This window comes from Bufo gargarizans, chromosome 3, assembly GCF_014858855.1.
Source record: "Bufo gargarizans isolate SCDJY-AF-19 chromosome 3, ASM1485885v1, whole genome shotgun sequence".
NCBI classification, from domain to species: domain Eukaryota; kingdom Metazoa; phylum Chordata; class Amphibia; order Anura; family Bufonidae; genus Bufo; species Bufo gargarizans.
Window position 1 is genome coordinate 344,519,137 of NC_058082.1, and position 18,049 is coordinate 344,537,185.

At 42.2% G+C, this 18,049-nt stretch overlaps 1 protein-coding gene across 2 annotated transcripts in view; it reads right to left on the reverse strand.

Annotated features, from left to right (window-relative positions):
* Positions 1 to 482: 482 nt before the first annotated feature.
* Positions 483 to 18,049, reverse strand: part of KIAA0319L (KIAA0319 like) — a 94,081-nt gene continuing 76,514 nt past the window's right edge. For both annotated transcript variants that reach the window (XM_044287628.1, XM_044287627.1), the window contains exons 19-22: positions 12,324 to 12,446; positions 6,169 to 6,259; positions 2,788 to 2,882; positions 483 to 1,276 (exon numbers count right to left, since the gene is read on the reverse strand). In XM_044287628.1, coding sequence (XP_044143563.1) covers positions 1,089 to 1,276; positions 2,788 to 2,882; positions 6,169 to 6,259; positions 12,324 to 12,446 — 497 coding nt within the window. In that variant the 3' untranslated portion in view covers positions 483 to 1,088. The remainder of the gene's footprint in view (positions 1,277 to 2,787; positions 2,883 to 6,168; positions 6,260 to 12,323; positions 12,447 to 18,049) is intronic.

The following is an 18,049-nucleotide window of genomic DNA, read 5'->3' on the forward strand; positions in this document are numbered from 1 at the left end:
AATGCTAAATGTAAAAATGTTTGTCCTGCTGAGAGTCGGCATATATGCCGGAAAGCGGCTGGATTACCACCGGATCCCATTGCAGTGAATGGGGATCTGGCGGTACACTGTGGTATCTGGCTATGCCGGAGACTGAACTCCATCAGTCTGTTGACTTCCGGAGTTCACAATGCAGATGTAAACCCAGCCTAAAGCAGAATGCAATAGTCTACAAATGCACTGAAACTGAAAGCTATTGTGGAAAAACATTTAATTTTTTTTAAATAAAGATCAATTGAAAAAAAGATTTCAGCCCATACTGAGTAAAGTGCAATGAAAAAAAATTGCCCTCAAAAGGTGTCTGTGGCCTTTAACACATTTAATGCGGGTTGTTCTTCACTACATTTTATGTACAATGAATGTATTAACTAACGACTATCTACAGCATTTCTAACAGATTTGCTTTTTAGATTTTTTTTTAGAGCAGAAATAAGAAATGTCACTTAAGAGTTTGACTTTATTGAACGCCAGTGTCATAGGCTATTTTTTTCCCAATAACCCAAGTCATTTTGACATTTCCTTCAGATTCCCTGGTTCTCATCAGTGAAAACACAGAAGCCAAAATAACTTTTCTAGAAAAGTATGCGTTACAAAATGAATAAGCAAGATGTTTTGTTGTTTTAGCCTGTAAGAAAAAGAAGAGAGGTCGGGCTGTAGAATAGGCCCAGTGCGATTCACATTTTATCCTTCATTGCCAGTGAGAACGTGGCGCAGTAGTGCATTTATACTACATTAGGTGGCTCACTCTTGAGGGTTGGTAACCCAAAAACTGTGCAGAAAAAAAAAATTAAATTACTTAATTAAAAAGTCTATTAGCATAAATCCAGTAGTATTCCCCAATGAAAAATTCCACTTCAAGTATGTCCAGTCTCAGTGCTCCAAGAAGAGCAAAGGAGATGATATTTCTACTAAAATATCTGTTTCTTTAAAAGCAGTTCAGGGTAGCAGCTTTGTCCACAGAGTAAACCAGCAGTGGAGAAGAGGACAGTGGGACAACTTGCACTATCCTGCATAAAATGAAATGAATTCCTGCGTCTAAAAAGCCTACGCTATAACAGCTCCTCTCTTTGGTTTTTGTTTTTGTGAGAGGCTTGTCCATTTCGCAAAGAACCATTCTGAGGCCTGAGGAGTTTGCCTTTCTCGCGATCGGACCAGGTGTAAGTATTGTCATCGCTGTCCAGCTCTGATTCTGAATGCATCAAACTTGTGTTCTGAACTGGAGATTTCAATTTTACACCTAATAGAGAAGAGAAAACATTTCAGTCATATTGCAAAATCTATTACTTTGAAAAAGTAGAACAAGAGTCTTGAAATACTCTTGGCAAGGAAGCAAAATCAGTGGACCAATGGAATTGGAACATCAACAAATGATCAAAAACTATTGCCTACTGAGAAGCAGGAGAGACAGGGAGAAGCTGATTTACAGTACATAGGGACTCTCCTACTTCTCAATAGCCAGCACTGATTGTTTCATATCTCCTGCATCTCCTGGTGGCCGGTTAGTTATTCAATAGACCAGGAATCAAAATAGCAGGAGACAGGAGGGCAGAGCAATATACATAGTACATATGCTAATTTCCAGAAATATATAGGAGCCAGCAGAGAGAGGGAAAATAATTAACCCTAGCCATAGTCACGGTCAGCGCTGCCCTGCACTGTAATGCCTTAGCAACGCTCATTTAAAGAGTGCTGCTAAGGGACATTTAGGGCCAGGTTTTCTCATATAAATGTACAGTACATAATACAAATTCTAACAGTCTATTTAGTAGGACTATCAGCTGTGTATCCACCTGACCTCTACACAATGCAACTGATGGTCCCAACCCCATTTAGGCTAGGTCTACACGACAACATTTGTCGTGCGACGACAGATAGGGCGCAACAGTTGTCGCGCGACATTTTGTTGCACTAATGTCGCGCGACAATTTTTATAATGGCAGTCTATGGTGTCGCACTGCAACATGCGACATGCTGCGACTGCGACTCGACAGTCGCAGAAAAATCCATCTCAAATGGATTTTCTGCGACTGTCGCGTCGCGGTCGCAGCATGTCGCATGTTGCAGTGCGACACCATAGACTGCCATTATAAAAATTGTCGCGCGACATTAGTGCAACAAAATGTCGCGCGACAAATGTCGTCGTGTATACCTAGCCTTATAAGGCAAGAAATCCCACTTATTAAACCTGACAGGGCACACTTGTGAAGTGAAAACCATTTCAGGTGACTACCTCTTGAAGCTCATCAAGAGAATGCCAAGAGTGTGCAAAGCAGTAATCAAAGCAAAAGGTGCTACTTTGAAGAACCTAGAATATGACATTTTTAGTTGTTTCACACTTTTTTGTTATGTATATAATTTCACATGTGTTAATTTATAGTTTTGATGCCTTCAGTGTGAATCTACAATTTTCATAGTCATGAAAATAAAGAAAACTCTTTAAATGAGAAGGTGTGTCCAAACTTTTGGTCTGTACTGTACAAGTTCTCTAAATAAAGTGTACTAGAAAAATGTTCCCCATCAATGTACCTACACATTACAAGAAGAAAAATAAAATAAAATAAAAGCAGTTACACTTTAAAGGGATTTTATAGTTCTTAAAAGGGCTTTTCTGTGAAGATGACACTATAGTTGTTAAAACCATTGGCAACGGAAATAATAACTGGGACAACCCCTTTAATTGCTGTAAGAGTGGCTCCGAAAGGTAAAGCTCCATGTAAAACTTCTATTATCTTCCAAATGCATACTTACCAGTTTTGCTACTTGATTTCAGTGCTATACTTTCTTGGTCATCTGTAGCCTCCAGCATTTTATATCTACTCTTCCGTTTTGGTTTTCCCTTTTTCCTGCAAACAAGAAATAGACGGACTAAATTTAAGTTCTTGGAGGGTGCTAGTTCTCCTTGCAGAGATCCATCAGGTGTAGGAAGTCTTTAAGATGCTTCCTGGGGAAAAGTATGCAAATTAACTTCTCTCCAGAAGGAGAACTTTATAGTGCTGTTTACAGATTGGCGTCTCTGGTTTGACTGATATTCCTCGTCATGTTGTTTCGAGGCTCTTAAATGGGATGACCATTGACTACAGGTCCCCACTATTGCTGACATTAGATAGGCAGTTTTCTTCCTTCTGGACGAGAGATAATTGGTAGACTAAATTAGTTCATTTTTACATTTTAGCCGCGTTATTTCTAAATGTATTTGGAAAAGATTCTATAGCAGATAAGTATAGTATATAGATACATATACTGGGTATATTATAGCAAGTGTAGTAGTGCTGGAGTAGGCACAGCATGCACGATATTGGTAAAAAATTTCTTATACAATGCTTTTAGAAAGTCTTCAGACTAACTTTTTTCACATTTTGTTATGTTGCGGCCTTGTGCTAAAATAAAACACAATCCAGTTTTCCCCCAATCATTCTGAGCTGAATACTGTATCACATAATGACAAAGTAAGGGTACTTTCACACTAGCGTTTTTCTTTTCCGGCATAGAGTTCCGTCACAGGGGCTCTATACCGGAAAAGAACTGATCAGGCATATCCCCATGCATTCTGAATGGAGAGTAATCCGTTCAGTTTGCATCAGGATGTCTTCAGTTCAGTCGTTTTGACTGATCAGGCAAAAGAGAAAACCGCAGCATGCTACGGTTTTCTCTCCGGCCAAAAAAACTGAAGACATGCCTGAACGCCGGATCCGGCATTTTTTCCCATAGGAATGTATTAGCGCCGGATCCGGCATTCAGAATACCGGAATGCCGGATCCGTCGTTCCGGCATGCGCATGCGCAGATCGGTAAAAATGAGAAAAATGTACAAGACGGATCCGTCGGTCCGCATGACAAGCGGAGAGACGGATCCGTCCTTGCAATGCATTTGTGAGACGGATCCGCATCCGGATCTGTCTCACAAATGCTTTCAGGCAGCAGCAGATCGGCGGATCCGGCGGCCAGTTCCGACGACGGAACTGCCCGCCGGATCACACTGCCGCAAGTGTGAAAGTAGCCTTAAAACAGAATGTTCAAAATCGTTGCTATTTTATTGAAAAGGAAAAACGAATATATTGCATTGACATAAGTATTCAGGCTCTTTGCTCATTACTTAGTGGAAGCATCTTTGGCAGTAATTACAGCCTCCAGTCTTCTTGGGTATGATGATCAAGGTTTGTACACCTGGCTTTGGGAATTATCTGCCATTCTTCGCTGTAGATCCCAAAGAAATCACGGAAAAAAAGATACAAAACATCCACGATATGATAGTAAAATATGCGGATGTGGGTAACTTCACAGAAACTAGCGCATTCACACATGGAGCGGCACCTTCAGATGTGAATGCGCTTCTACCCTGAGAGTAGCCTTCCTGTGCACTTTTGCCCCACCTATCTAAGAGGTGACCTTGATTAAGGTGGTACACATAGGTGTGTGTGCTCCTCCTCTCATTGGTTACTGATGCACAGAGAGGTAACTAGGAGCAACACACTATAAGGAGTTTAAGCATGCATGGGATAGGCATAAGGCTATCCTTCATATAAGATAGGGCCAGGGACAATTCATAGGATTCAGATATATTGGGCAGACTAGATGGGCCAAATGGTTCTTATCTGCCGACACATTCTATGTTTCTATGTGCAGGGTCTGCTCTCCTGAACACAGATGCACAACTGCATAGGTAGTTATAGTGTAGGACCTGCCTGACGTGAGACCACCGTGGCACTGGGTAGGTGGGCATAGATGTGTTTTGATCAAAATATATTGGCTTAGAGTCTCAGATTTTATCATTAGAGTGAGGGCTTAGTCCATATGTTATGTTTGCATCTATTGTTATAGTGCATTTATTTCTGTGTCTTCGCTGTAGATCCTCTCAAGCTGTCAGGTTGGATGGGGTCAGTCAGTGGACAACCATTTTCAGGTCTCAGAGATGTTCAATTGGGGTCAGGGCTGTGGCTGGGCCAGTTGTCCCTAAGCCACTTCTACGTTTTCTTGGCTGTGGGCTTAACGTCTTTGTCTTATTGGAAGGTAAACCTGCCCAGTTTGAGGTCCAGAGCACTCTGAATCAGGCATTAAGAAAATATCAGTTCTTTGCTCTATTCAGCTTTCCCTCAGTCTTGACCAGTCTCCCAAGCTTCTTCCATTTAAGAATTATGAAGGCCACTGTGCTCTTGGGAGTTTTCAGTGCGGCAGACATTTTTTGTACCCTTTTCAAGATCTGGGCCTCCACACAATCCTGTCTCAGCTCTACAGGCAGTTCTTTCCTCCTCATGACTTGATTTTTGCACTGATGTGCATTGTCAGCTTTGAGACCTTATATAGCCAGGGTGTGTCTTTCCAAATCACGCCCAATCAACTGAATTTACCACACAATGTGGTACACAATGGACTACAATCTAGGCGCCTAATTTTAGTCACCATGAGCCTTGGAGTCTTTAGTTTAAAGGGGTTCTACAGTTTGTTTTAACTGATGATCTATCCGCTGGATAGATCATCAGCCCAGGCCAGTTAATACTAGTCATGACGTCATTGGGCCTGCGGTAAACAGTGAGAAGGCCGCGGCGCTACTGGAGCGCCGCTGCCTTCTCAAACAGCTGAACGGCGGGGATCCTGGGTGTCTGACCCCCGCCGGTCAGATGCTGATGATCTATCCAGAGGATAGATCATCAGTTAAAACAAACTGCAGAACCCCTTTAATCCTTGGTCACAGTTTTACCAGTGCATACTTGCCCCAGGTACCCTTAATATGACAAAATGTACAAGAGAGCACAGGTGGCATTTATGGGAAATTATACAAGTCAGACACAAGACCACAAGAGAATTAGACATGATGTTTTGTTCCTCAGGAACTTCCTATTTTCCACAGAACAGGCAGCAAAGAAGTGCAGTAAACAAGGACCTTCACATCCTAAATAAACGAAAAAATTGTCCACAGAACAGAACAGGAACTGTGTTATCATTATAAGGGCCGTCTCACTCAGTGATTTACTACACTCCCTATAAACACATATAACTGTCATTTGCTGAGATAGACAACCCACAGACAGAACAGAGATTACATTTTTATAAATTATACATCATAGTAACATCTTTTCTCATCATACACAGAAACATGGTTTAATTATAATGAGCAAATGGAGCCATCACTTACCTTCTACAACAACAGATAATGCACCAGACTAGTAGTCCCTGAGCCACCACACACAGGAAGCTTGTGATAATCACATACAGCACGCTCCATTCTGCAAGGGGATAGAAACACTCATTGTAAACTGTATATTGCCCTTAATGATTTTTTTTTTTTTTAGTTAATTTTATGTGGTTGGTTAACCGCCCAAACCTTTTTACTTACTGGCCTACCAGAATATTTTTTGCAACGTTTTTACATGACATGTAGGGCTGTTTTATTTTTTTATTAATTTATTTGGGGAAAATAGCAAACTATAGCTCTTTATTCTTTAAATTTGGAAACTGACAGCAAAATAAATTATTAATATGTGTTTCTAGTTTTGTATTGGTTGGTTGGTACATAATATATACAGTATAGTCTTGCGGAGCAGCTATGGCAATGCTTTTGGTTGGAGTGGCCATCTTTTAATTACAGTATTTTTATATTCGCTTATTTCATACGTTTTAAAATAGATTAATATAGATAATATATAGATATAATACAGTCCTGATCAAAAGTTTAAGACCACTTGAAAAATGGCAAAAAATCATATTTTACATTGTTGGATCTTAACAAGGTTCCAAGTAGAGCTTCAACATGCAACAAGAAGAAATGGGAGTGAGACAAAACATTTTTTGAGCATTCAATTGATTGAAAATAAAAATTAAACTGAAATAGGCAGTTTTTCAGCTGATCCAAATTTTAGGACCACATGCCTTTAAAAGGCCAAATCTGTGCAAAGATGTGGATTCATTGTCATTTTCTGTCAGGTAGTCACACATTGTGATGGCAAAGGCAAAAAAAACTCTCCCTTTTTTAACGTGGTCGGGTTGTTGAACTGCATAAGCAGGGTCTCTCACAGCGCGCCATCGCTGCTGAGGTGGGACGCAGTAAGACAGTCATTTGGAATTTCTTAAATGATCCTGAGGGTTATGAAACAAAAAAGTCAAGTGGAAGACCCAAAAAATGCCATCAGCACTGAGCCGGAGGATCCAATTGGCTGTCCGTCAAGACACTGGACGATCCTCGATCCAAATTAAGGCCCTTACTGGTGCTGACTGCAGCCCCATAACCATCAGACGGCATCTAAGTCTGAAGGGCTTCAAAAACATCTTCAAAGACCTCGTCTCCTTGAACGACACAGAACTGCTCGTTTGGACTTTGCAAGAGAGCACCAAACATGGGACATTCAAAGGTGGAAGAAAATGTTATTCTCTGATGAGAAAAAAATGTAACCTTGATGGTCCTAATGGTTTCCAACGTTAGGCCTCATGCACACGACCGTTTTTTTTTGCAGTCCGCAAAAACGGGTTCCGTAGTTCAGTGTCCGTTTTTTCTTCCGTGGATCTTCCTTGGATTTTAGAGGATCCACGGACATAAAGGAAAAAAAGTCGTTTGGGTGTCCGCCTGGCCGTGCGGAGCCAAACGGATCCGTCCTGACTTACAATGCAAGTCAATGGGGACGGATCCGTTTGACGTTGACACAATATGGTGCAAAGTGCAAACGGATCCGTCTCCCATTGACTTTCAATGTAAAGTCAGGAGTCCCTATTATACCATCGGATCAGAGTTTTCTCCAATCCGATGGTATATTTTAACTTGACGCGTCCCCATCACCATGGGAACGCCTCTATGTTAAAATATACCATCGGATTTGAGTTCAATCGTGAAAACTCATATCTGACAGTATATTCTAACACAGAGGCGTTCCCATAGTGATGGGGACGCTTCAAGTTAGAATATACTACGAACTGTGTACATGACTGCCCCCTGCTGCCTGGCAGCACCCGATCTCTTACAGGGGGCTGTGATCCGCAATAATAACCCCTAAGGTGCCGCACCTGAGGGGTTAACTGTGCGTATCATAGCCCCCTGTAAGAGATCAGGTGCTGCCAGGCAGGAGGGGGCAGACCCCCCTCCCTCCTCTGTATTACATTCATTGGTGGCCAGTGCGGCCCCCCTCCCTCTCTCCCCTGTATTACATTAATTGGTGGCCAGTGCGGCCTCCCCTCCCTCCCCTTTATTACATTCATTGGTGGCCAGTGCGGCCCCCCTCCCTCCCTCCCCTATATTATATTCATTGGTGGCCAGTGCAGCCTCCCCTCCCCCTCCTAATTAAAATTCCCCCCATCATTGGTGGCAGCGGATAGTTCTGTTCGGAGTCCCAGTTTTATTCGCTGGGGCTCCGATTGGTAACCGTGGCAACCAGGACGCTACTGCAGTCCTGGCTTCCATGGTTACTTAGCAATTTTAGAATCATTATACTTACCTTCGCTGTCTGGCCAGCCGGGCGCTCCTCCTACTGGTAAGTGAAAGGTCTGTGCTATTAAACTAACCAAGGGGGGGGATTTTAATTAGGGGGGGGGGGGGGGGATTTTAATTAGGAGGGGGGGGGGGGGAAGAGGGGAGGCCACACTGGCCACCAATGAATGTAATACAGGGGAGGCGGCACCTGAGGGGTTAATTGTGCGGATCACAGCCCCCTGTAAGAGATCGGGTGCTGCCAGGCAGCAGTCATGTACACAGTTCGTAGTATATTCTAACTTGAAGCGTCCCCGTCACTATGGGAACGCCTCTGTGTTAGAATATACTGTCGGATCTGAGTTTTTACGAAGTGAAAACTCAGCTCTGAAAAAGCTTTTATGCAGACGGATCTGCGGATCCGTCTGTGTGAAAGTAGCCTACGGCCACGGATCACAGAAGCGGATGTCAATCTTGTGTGCATCCGTGTTTTTTCACAGACCCATTAACTTGAGTTTTTTTGGGGGAGGTGTGGCCCTAAACTTTTGATCAGCTGAAAAACAGCCTGTTTCAGTTTATTCGTTGTTTTCATTAAATTGAATGCTCAAATTTTTTTTGTCTCACTCCCATTTCTTCTTGTTGCATGTTGAATCTCTACTTGGAACCTTGTTAAGATCCAGCCATGCTAAATATGATTTTTTGCAATTTTTCAAGTGGTCTTAAACTTTTGATCAGGACTTTACTTTTTTCTTAGTTTGCACTTTTCCACTGTAACTAGGACATCCATAGGAGCCTCAGTGACAGGGAAAAAACAGCCCCTATAGTGAAATCAGTCACTGACAAAGCAGCTCTGGGTCTGCTAAGAGCCTGCAGCTTTTCTGTGTCCGAAGAACACCCAACATTGCCCCTTTCTGTATTCTTCTGTATAATGTCTTTCATGATGCTGCTTCTGAGAGTATGCTATAAAGCAGCGTTTCTCAACTACGGTCCTCAGAACCCACTGGATTTGAGAATATCCCACAGAATGAATACCTGTGGTAAGTCCTGATGCATGAACACTAATTAGGTCACCTGCTCAATACTAAGGAAATCCTGAAAACATGACTGGTAGGTGGGTCCCGAGGACCAGAGTTGAGAAACCCTGCTATAGAGAGATAGGAGACCAGAACTGCCTGTTTATTTCCACGTGGTCTATGGGAGACATGATAACAGATCGTCTCGATAGGTCAAGGAGCATTAAAAATTAAAGTTATAGCCCGAGGGGAAAGCTACTATAATACATGCCATTTACAAGTCATAGTCATAAATTAGTGTTATATCTCACGTACATCCACATGACAGTTTGTCCTCAAAAGTCCCAAACATTACACTTTAGGATGAACTTAATATTTAATTTCCAACAACCTTACTTCAGAAATGGTGTTTATGATGTAGGTAAAGTTAATACAAGGCACTTACTAATGTAGGCAGTTATATCGACAACCTGTTTATTTGGTCGGGCCCATGTGACGGCCATACTGGGATATGATGCATATCTTAATGATAATCCATGCCAGTTGCAATTCACTTTGCATTATGATAAATGTACCATTACTTTTTTGGATCTCACTCTGAGGGGCGATGCTGAACAGCATCATGTTGCCACTACCACCTTTCGCAAGCAGACCTCAGGCAACACTACTCTGTTCGCTACATCTCGTCATCCGCCGCATGTGATCAATAATATCCCTTTAGGCGAAATGATTAGAGCTAGACGCAATTGCTCCACGGATGCACTATTTAAACAGGAAGAGCTGGCCTTTCTGGTAGCTGGGACCATAGGAGTACACATAGGCTAGGGCTTTTTCCTATAGTGTGCAAGCACGACTACCACTGCTGGATTGCAGGGTGGTCTTAACTAGGGATGAGCGAATTGACTTCGGATGAAACATCCAAAGTTGATTTGCATAATACTTTGAATACTGTATGGAGCGAGCGCTCCGTACAGTATTAGAATATATTGGCTCATATGAGCCGAAGTTATTACTTCGCAAAGTCTCACTTGGAACCCAACCAGAGTTCGCAAAATGTTTTTTATTTTTTACAATAGAAATTAGTTTCTGAAGTTATTATGTTAATAACTTTGGCTCCTCTGAGTTAATACATTCTAATACCAGCGAGCGCTCCGTACAGTATTCAAACAAAGTATTGTGTGAATTGACTTTGGATGTTTCATCCGAAGTCGATTCACTCATCCCTAATCATAACCATGGAAATGAGAAGTGTATTATGTGATGAAAAAATGAATTCAGACAGCAAAGGAGGCAATATGGATAAGAACAATACATAAGTAAGTGGATTGTATTAACTTCTACATCAGGGGTGCACAATGTTTTCTGGTTGGGGGCCACACTGCCAGACTGAACCAATGACAAGGGCCGAAAATAAAATTTAAAGGGGTATTAAAAACTGAAATACTGTATTTATGGCAGATTGTACATATAATATATAACATTAACGTCTAGTTCCAGTTCCAGGACTCCCATCTAATTGGAGAATACATGAAAAATACATGTGAGCAGCCACAATACATAGACATATATGTCTATTACCAGATGGTCGGGGGCCGAACAGAATGGTATCAAGTCACACGTCCATGGGCGCAGGTTGTGCACCCCTGTTCTACATAATAAATTATATTTTATTAAGTGCAACAACCCCTTTAAGACATAAAATTTAATTTAATTTAACAATGCAATGGCAAGTACAAAGTGGTCCCTCAAGTTACTATATTAATTGGTTCCAGACCGACCATTGTTTGTTGAAACCATTGTAAGTTGAGTAATCTGTTCCAGAGCCCCAAAATGTCATCCAAGATAAGAGAAAATTAAGATTTATTAAAAATAAGCAGATAACTAAGACAGATAAAGCAAGTCCTTACAAATAACAGTCAGGAATATCTGCTAACTAGCCACTAATACAGCTAATTTACCAGAGGTGGTCCGCATCCATACTTCCGTTATGCGGCTCTGCAAAAAAGATATAGCTTTTCCTATTCTTGTCTGCAATTGTGGACAAGCATAGGCATCCATGTTTTTTGGAGCCGCAATTTGTGGACCACAAAACACATACGGTCATCTGAATGAGCCCTTAGAAAGAGGAGAATAAGTCGGTGACAGACACCTCTGGCAGTGGCTTATCTCCAGCGAGAACAAAGCATCAGTGTGGGACACCATCATACACATTAGATCAGTGGTGGAGAACCTATGGCACGGGTGCCCGAGAGGGCACTTAGAGCCCTCTCTGTGGGTACCGACACAGTGAAAAAGATGTCTAAGGCGTACCAATATACCTTAGACTTTTCCTGCCATTCATGAGCGCAGGGCGCACTATGAACTGTGCAGGCAGCGCACTGAATGTAGGCAGGCTATTATAGCTAAATGATAAAGCACATGGAAGATATACTATATTGGACTGTAGTATTCAGGTTTGCAGTGTTGCCACTTTGCGATAAATAAGTGGGTTGTAGGGTTGCAGTTTGGGCACTCGGTCTCTAAAAGTTTAGCCATCACTACATTAGACGGTTAGCTGGTCCCACGGAAAACAGACGCTTCAGCTGACGGTCATCTTATATGTATGGCCAACTTAACAGCCATAGTTTGTTTTGTTGATCATATCACCACACACTTTTCTTTGTGATTTATATGTGGGTATAACTACTAGGATAGCAGATAGTGCCCATTAGGTGAAGAACTGTATAAAGTTAGTGATCTCCTCGGACTATGGAGAGGACACAGAAAATAAGAGTGCAAGAAAATGAGGAGAGGTGCATTAGCCAATGCAAATGTTTTGAATGTTTACAAAATTGACATCACTGTTTACACATGTATAAGTGGACCTGTAAAGCAGAGACTTACCACAGTTGCTCTCACCATCACCAAACTGACGACGTATAAAGTTCTCCATCCAGAAGGGGTCACAGACACAACGCTTGGTGACGGAATTACAGTGACCATGCATAGAACAATTTAACTGACATGCTGAAGAGAAAACAAAGTATATGTGTAAAGCACTATAGTAACATAGGTATACAACCAAAACTAGAAAACACCCATTTTAGGCTGCTTTCACACTTGCGTTGTTTGATTCCGGCAGGCAGTTCCGTTGCATGAACTGCCTGCCCGATCAGGCAAACTGTATGCAAATGATCAGGCATTTTTCAGACTGATCAGGATCCTGATCAGTCTGAAAAATGCATTGCAATACCGGATCCGTTTTTTCCGGTGTCATCAGGCAAAACGGATCCGGTATTTTATTTTTTTTCTCATTTTTAAAAGGTCTGCGCATGCCTATGGAAAAAAATGCCGGATCCGGCATTCAGGCAAGTTTTTCACCGGAGATAAAACCGTAGCATGCTACGATTTTCTCTTTTGCCTGATCAGTCAAAAAGACTGAACTGAAGACATCCTGATGCATCCTGAACGGATTGCTCTCTATTCAGAATGCATGATACGAGTAATCATTTCCAGTCAAGATGGTGGTTGTGCTGTCGGCCAAAACAGGTCCAGGGGGTCCCTTGCCCCAGGCGCCAAATTGTAGGGGGTGCCAGGCAGAAGGCAGTATAATGAGGGTGATGGATTCCGCCTGGCCTGAAGCTTTAAGAAGCAGTAGAGCGGTGCAGGAGATTGCGATTATATCACAGTGACCTCCTGCGCCGGGTCTCGCGAGATGACGCGGCGCAGGAGGGCACGGTGATGTGTTCCCGACTGCCTGCGCCGGAACTCCCAAGCAAAGACTACAAGAGGTGATGAAGAGAGGCGAGTGTGTGTGTGTGTGTGTGTGTGTGTATATATGTATATGTATATGTATATGTATATGTATATGTATATGTATATATATATATATATATATATATATATATATATATATATATATATATATATATATATATATATATATATATATATATATATATATATATATTTTATGTAAGCACTGGGGCCCATACTGGGGGCACTATGGAGGTGGGCAGAAGAGAGAGATACAAAGGAGGCCAGTATATTTAGAAAGAATGGGCCATTATATATTATAATTATACAAGGGGGCCATCATATATTATACATAGGGGCCATTATATATATTATACATAGGGGCCATTATATATATTATACATAGGGGCCATTAATAATAGGCCCTCTGTATAATTCTAATATATAATGGCCCCCCCTGTATAATTATTATATATTATGGCCCCACTGTATAACTATAATTTATAGTTATACAGTGGGGCCATAATATATAATAATTATACAGAGGGCCCATTATTAATAGCCTCTCTTTGTAATTATAATGTATAATGGCCCCTCTGTATAACTATAACATATAATGGCCCCTCTGTATAACTATAACATATAATGGCCCCTCTGTATAACTATAACATATAATGGCCCCTCTGTATAACTATAACATATAATGGCCCCTCTGTATAACTATAACATATAATGGCCCCTCTGTATAACTATAACATATAATGGCCCCTCTGTATAACTATAACATATAATGGCCCCTCTGTATAACTATAACATATAATGGCCCCTCTGTATAACTATAACATATAATGGCCCCTCTGTATAACTATAACATATAATGGCCCCTCTGTATAACTATAACATATAATGGCCCCTCTGTATAACTATAACATATAATGGCCCCTCTGTATAACTATAACATATAATGGCCCCTCTGTATAACTATAACATATAATGGCCCCTCTGTATAACTATAACATATAATGGCCCCTCTGTATAACTATAACATATAATGGCCCCTCTGTATAACTATAACATATAATGGCCCCTCTGTATAACTATAACATATAATGGCCCCTCTGTATAACTATAACATATAATGGCCCCTCTGTATAACTATAACATATAATGGCCCCTCTGTATAACTATAACATATAATGGCCCCTCTGTATAACTATAACATATAATGGCCCCTCTGTATAACTATAACATATAATGGCCCCTCTGTATAACTATAACATATAATGGCCCCTCTGTATAACTATAACATATAATGGCCCCTCTGTATAACTATAACATATAATGGCCCCTCTGTATAACTATAACACATAATGGCCCCTCTGTATAACTATAACACATAATGGCCCCTCTGTATAACTATAACACATAATGGCCCCTCTGTATAACTATAACACATAATGGCCCCTCTGTATAACTATAACACATAATGGCCCCTCTGTATAACTATAACACATAATGGCCCCTCTGTATAACTATAACACATAATGGCCCCTCTGTATAACTATAACACATAATGGCCCCTCTGTATAACTATAACACATAATGGCCCCTCTGTATAACTATAACACATAATGGCCCCTCTGTATAACTATAACACATAATGGCCCCTCTGTATAACTATAACACATAATGGCCCCTCTGTATAACTATAACATATAATGGCCCCTCTGTATAACTATAACATATAATGGCCCCAGGGCCGGATTAAAAGCATCATGGGCCTGGTGCTGAGGATTTTGCTGGGCCTTTTTTATTGGAACTGCACTCAGTGTCTTAATTACATATATAATTTTATCGATACCATTAAAATATTTTGTTCCTGCAACTACCCCTTCATTTGGCGTCTATCTTAGCAACATGGAGGGGGACCACGGGAGGGGGACCCTGAGGGTGGGGGCCCCCTCAGGGCACTATAGTGTCAGGAAAACCGGTTTGTTTTCCTGACACTATAGTGATCATTTAACATGACTATGAAGATTACTGTTTTCTAGCTGCTGTGGACTGTGGACAACAGCAGCAAGAAACAGTAATTTTCATAGAGCTGTGTTCTGATTTATGGACACAGCACTCAGCATGCTTAGCCAGTCAGACAGAAGGCTGAGAGCTGGGTCTAAATAACATAACACATTAAAGGGATTCTGTCACCAGGTTTCACCCCTGTCAGCTAAAAATATGCTGATGTTCACAGCGTCTTCACGATTCCTAATGTGGACTTATAAAGGTCATCTGTGGGCTTATTTAGCTAAAAAAACTGCTTTTACTAACCTGTCAGTCAAACAAATAAGGTGCCCAAGGGGATGTTAATGGATGCAAGGTGCCGTCTGCACCCGCCGCCGTTCGTGCCCAGCGCCGCCTTTCCGTACTTCTGCGCCGCCTCCTAATCCTCTGTGCCGCCTCTCGCCCTCCCTCTCTCCCTCCCTCTCTCCCCCTCCTCCTGCTGTAAGATCTCGCGCATACAGGGGTTGAGCGAAGTGCCCGTGCATGAGCACTTCACTGTAAGAAGCCAAATGGAGAAGTCCGCACGGCGCATCAGGCAGAGCCCTGTGCGCAAAATCTTACAGCAGAAGGCGGGGGGGAGGGAGGGAGGGCGAGAGGCAGCACAGAAGTACGGAAAGGCGGCGCTGGGCACGAACGGCGGCGGGTGCAGACGGCACTTTGCATCCATTAACATCCCCTTGGGCACCTTATTTGTTTGACTGACAGGTTAGTAAAAGCTGTTTTTTTTTAGCTAAATAAGCCCACAGATGACCTTTATAAGCCCACATTAGGAATCGTGAAGACGCTGTGAACATCAGCATATTTTTAGCTGACAGGGGTGAAACCTGGTGACAGAATCCCTTTAAAGAAATTACTGTTTCTAGCTGCTGTGGACTAGCAGCTAGAAACAGTAATTTCTTTATGTGTTATGTTATTTAGACTGAGCTCTCAGCATGCTTAGTCAGTCAGTAATTTTCATAGTGCTGTTATGATTTATGGACACAGCTCTCAGCATGCTTAGCCAGCCTTCTATCTGGCTCAGAAACAGCCTGTGGACTGTGACTCTCAAGATGCAAAGCCAGATAGAAGGCTGGCTAAGCATGCTGAGAGCTGTGTCCATAAATCATAACAGCACTATGATTGCCCTCCCTTCCAACTAGATGAGTTTGTCTGATACCTGCAGCCTCCAGAAGCTCCTGCTGCTGCCTGTCTCCGTGTGGCCGAGCGCTGTGGGCCGTCACCGTCCATGTGCTAGCCTGGTCGAAACTGCTGTGGTGCAGGAGGGATAACCGCGGGCGCACTCAGTTCATATCTGGCAGGCCGGCATTACAGGAACCGCACCAGCTGCTCTGACGTCCTGCCGCCGGATATCCTGTGACGTATATCCGGTGGCAGGACGTCAGAGCAGCTGGCTCTGTTCCTGTAATGCCGCGGCCCACCGGATATGAACTCAGTGCGCCCGCGGTTATCCCTCCTGCACTCTGCGCTGTGTACAAACTAACAGAGGACTTTTAGCGCCGGCTGCTCCCGACGGCCTTTTGGATGGCGGGTGGGCCTATTTTATGATAGGGGCCTGGAGCTGCAGCTCCATCAGCCCCTACGTTAATCCGGCCCTGAATGGCCCCTCTGTATAACTATAACATATAATGGCCCCTCTGTATAACTATAACATATAATGGCCCCCTCTGTATAAATATAAATATATATGACCCCTCTAATATTAGGATATATAACGGACCCTCTGTATAACTACTATATATAATGACCCCCCTGTATTATTATAATATATAATGTCCCCCTCCGTATTATTAGGATATATAATGACCCATTATATATCCTAATATTACAGAGGGGCCATTATATATTATACAGAGGGGGCCATTTAATATAATAACTAATAATAATAAAACTGCAGAGATGAGACGCGGCTGAAAGAAGGTGTCATGGTGGTCTTATCTCCTAATGAATACGCTGAGGAAAGTCTACATCACAGGAGATGTCACTGGATGGATGAGGTATGTGGTGCTGTATTCTCCTGTATATTTTTTAATGATGTATGTAATGTCCAAACACATTTGTTTCACGGTAGGGTTGGGGGGTGGATTAAGAATGTGGCCCACCCTGCCGCATCCTGACCCCAGACTTCAGGTCACACTGTGTGTGTTCTGAATTCTGGGGCCTTATACCCATCTACTACATCATCTGTACTTAGAGAGTTACCACCATGTTATCTGTGGTGTTATATAGGACTACTACATTATCTGTAAATGGGGCGTGTCCACAGGTTGGGATGGGGGGGGGCGCAATACATGGCTCGCCCCGGGTGCTGGCAACCCACGCTACGCCACTGGCGAGGTCCTAGATTGAGAAGAGAGGACAACCTTGCATCCGAAGGCCAAGTATAATACTTTGTAAATATTGTCAAACTATAAGCCAGATACATCGTGTGTGATAGTATCAGTAACTAATGGTAACTATGTGTTTAGAACTAATTGTAATTATACTTGTATTTTATTATTTAAGTAAAGGTGTCCTATATATATCTTACAGGAAAGAGTAATATTTTATTTGTGGTAACACAGAGACTAGACGTACTGTAGCTGGGGTACAGACACAGATTGTTCGACAAGCTAGGAGGTTAAAGGAGAATATCTTAGTTATTATGCTGAATACTATTATCATTAGTTATATTTCTCCCATTATTAATATTCTTCTGTTATAATGGCGAATCAGACAGAAAATATTAAAATGAGACTTTGGAAGGGCTGCCCCATCTCCCCACTCTGCTGCTCAGGAACAATGATTTTGTATGGGGACGAGCAATAGCAGCAGCCACC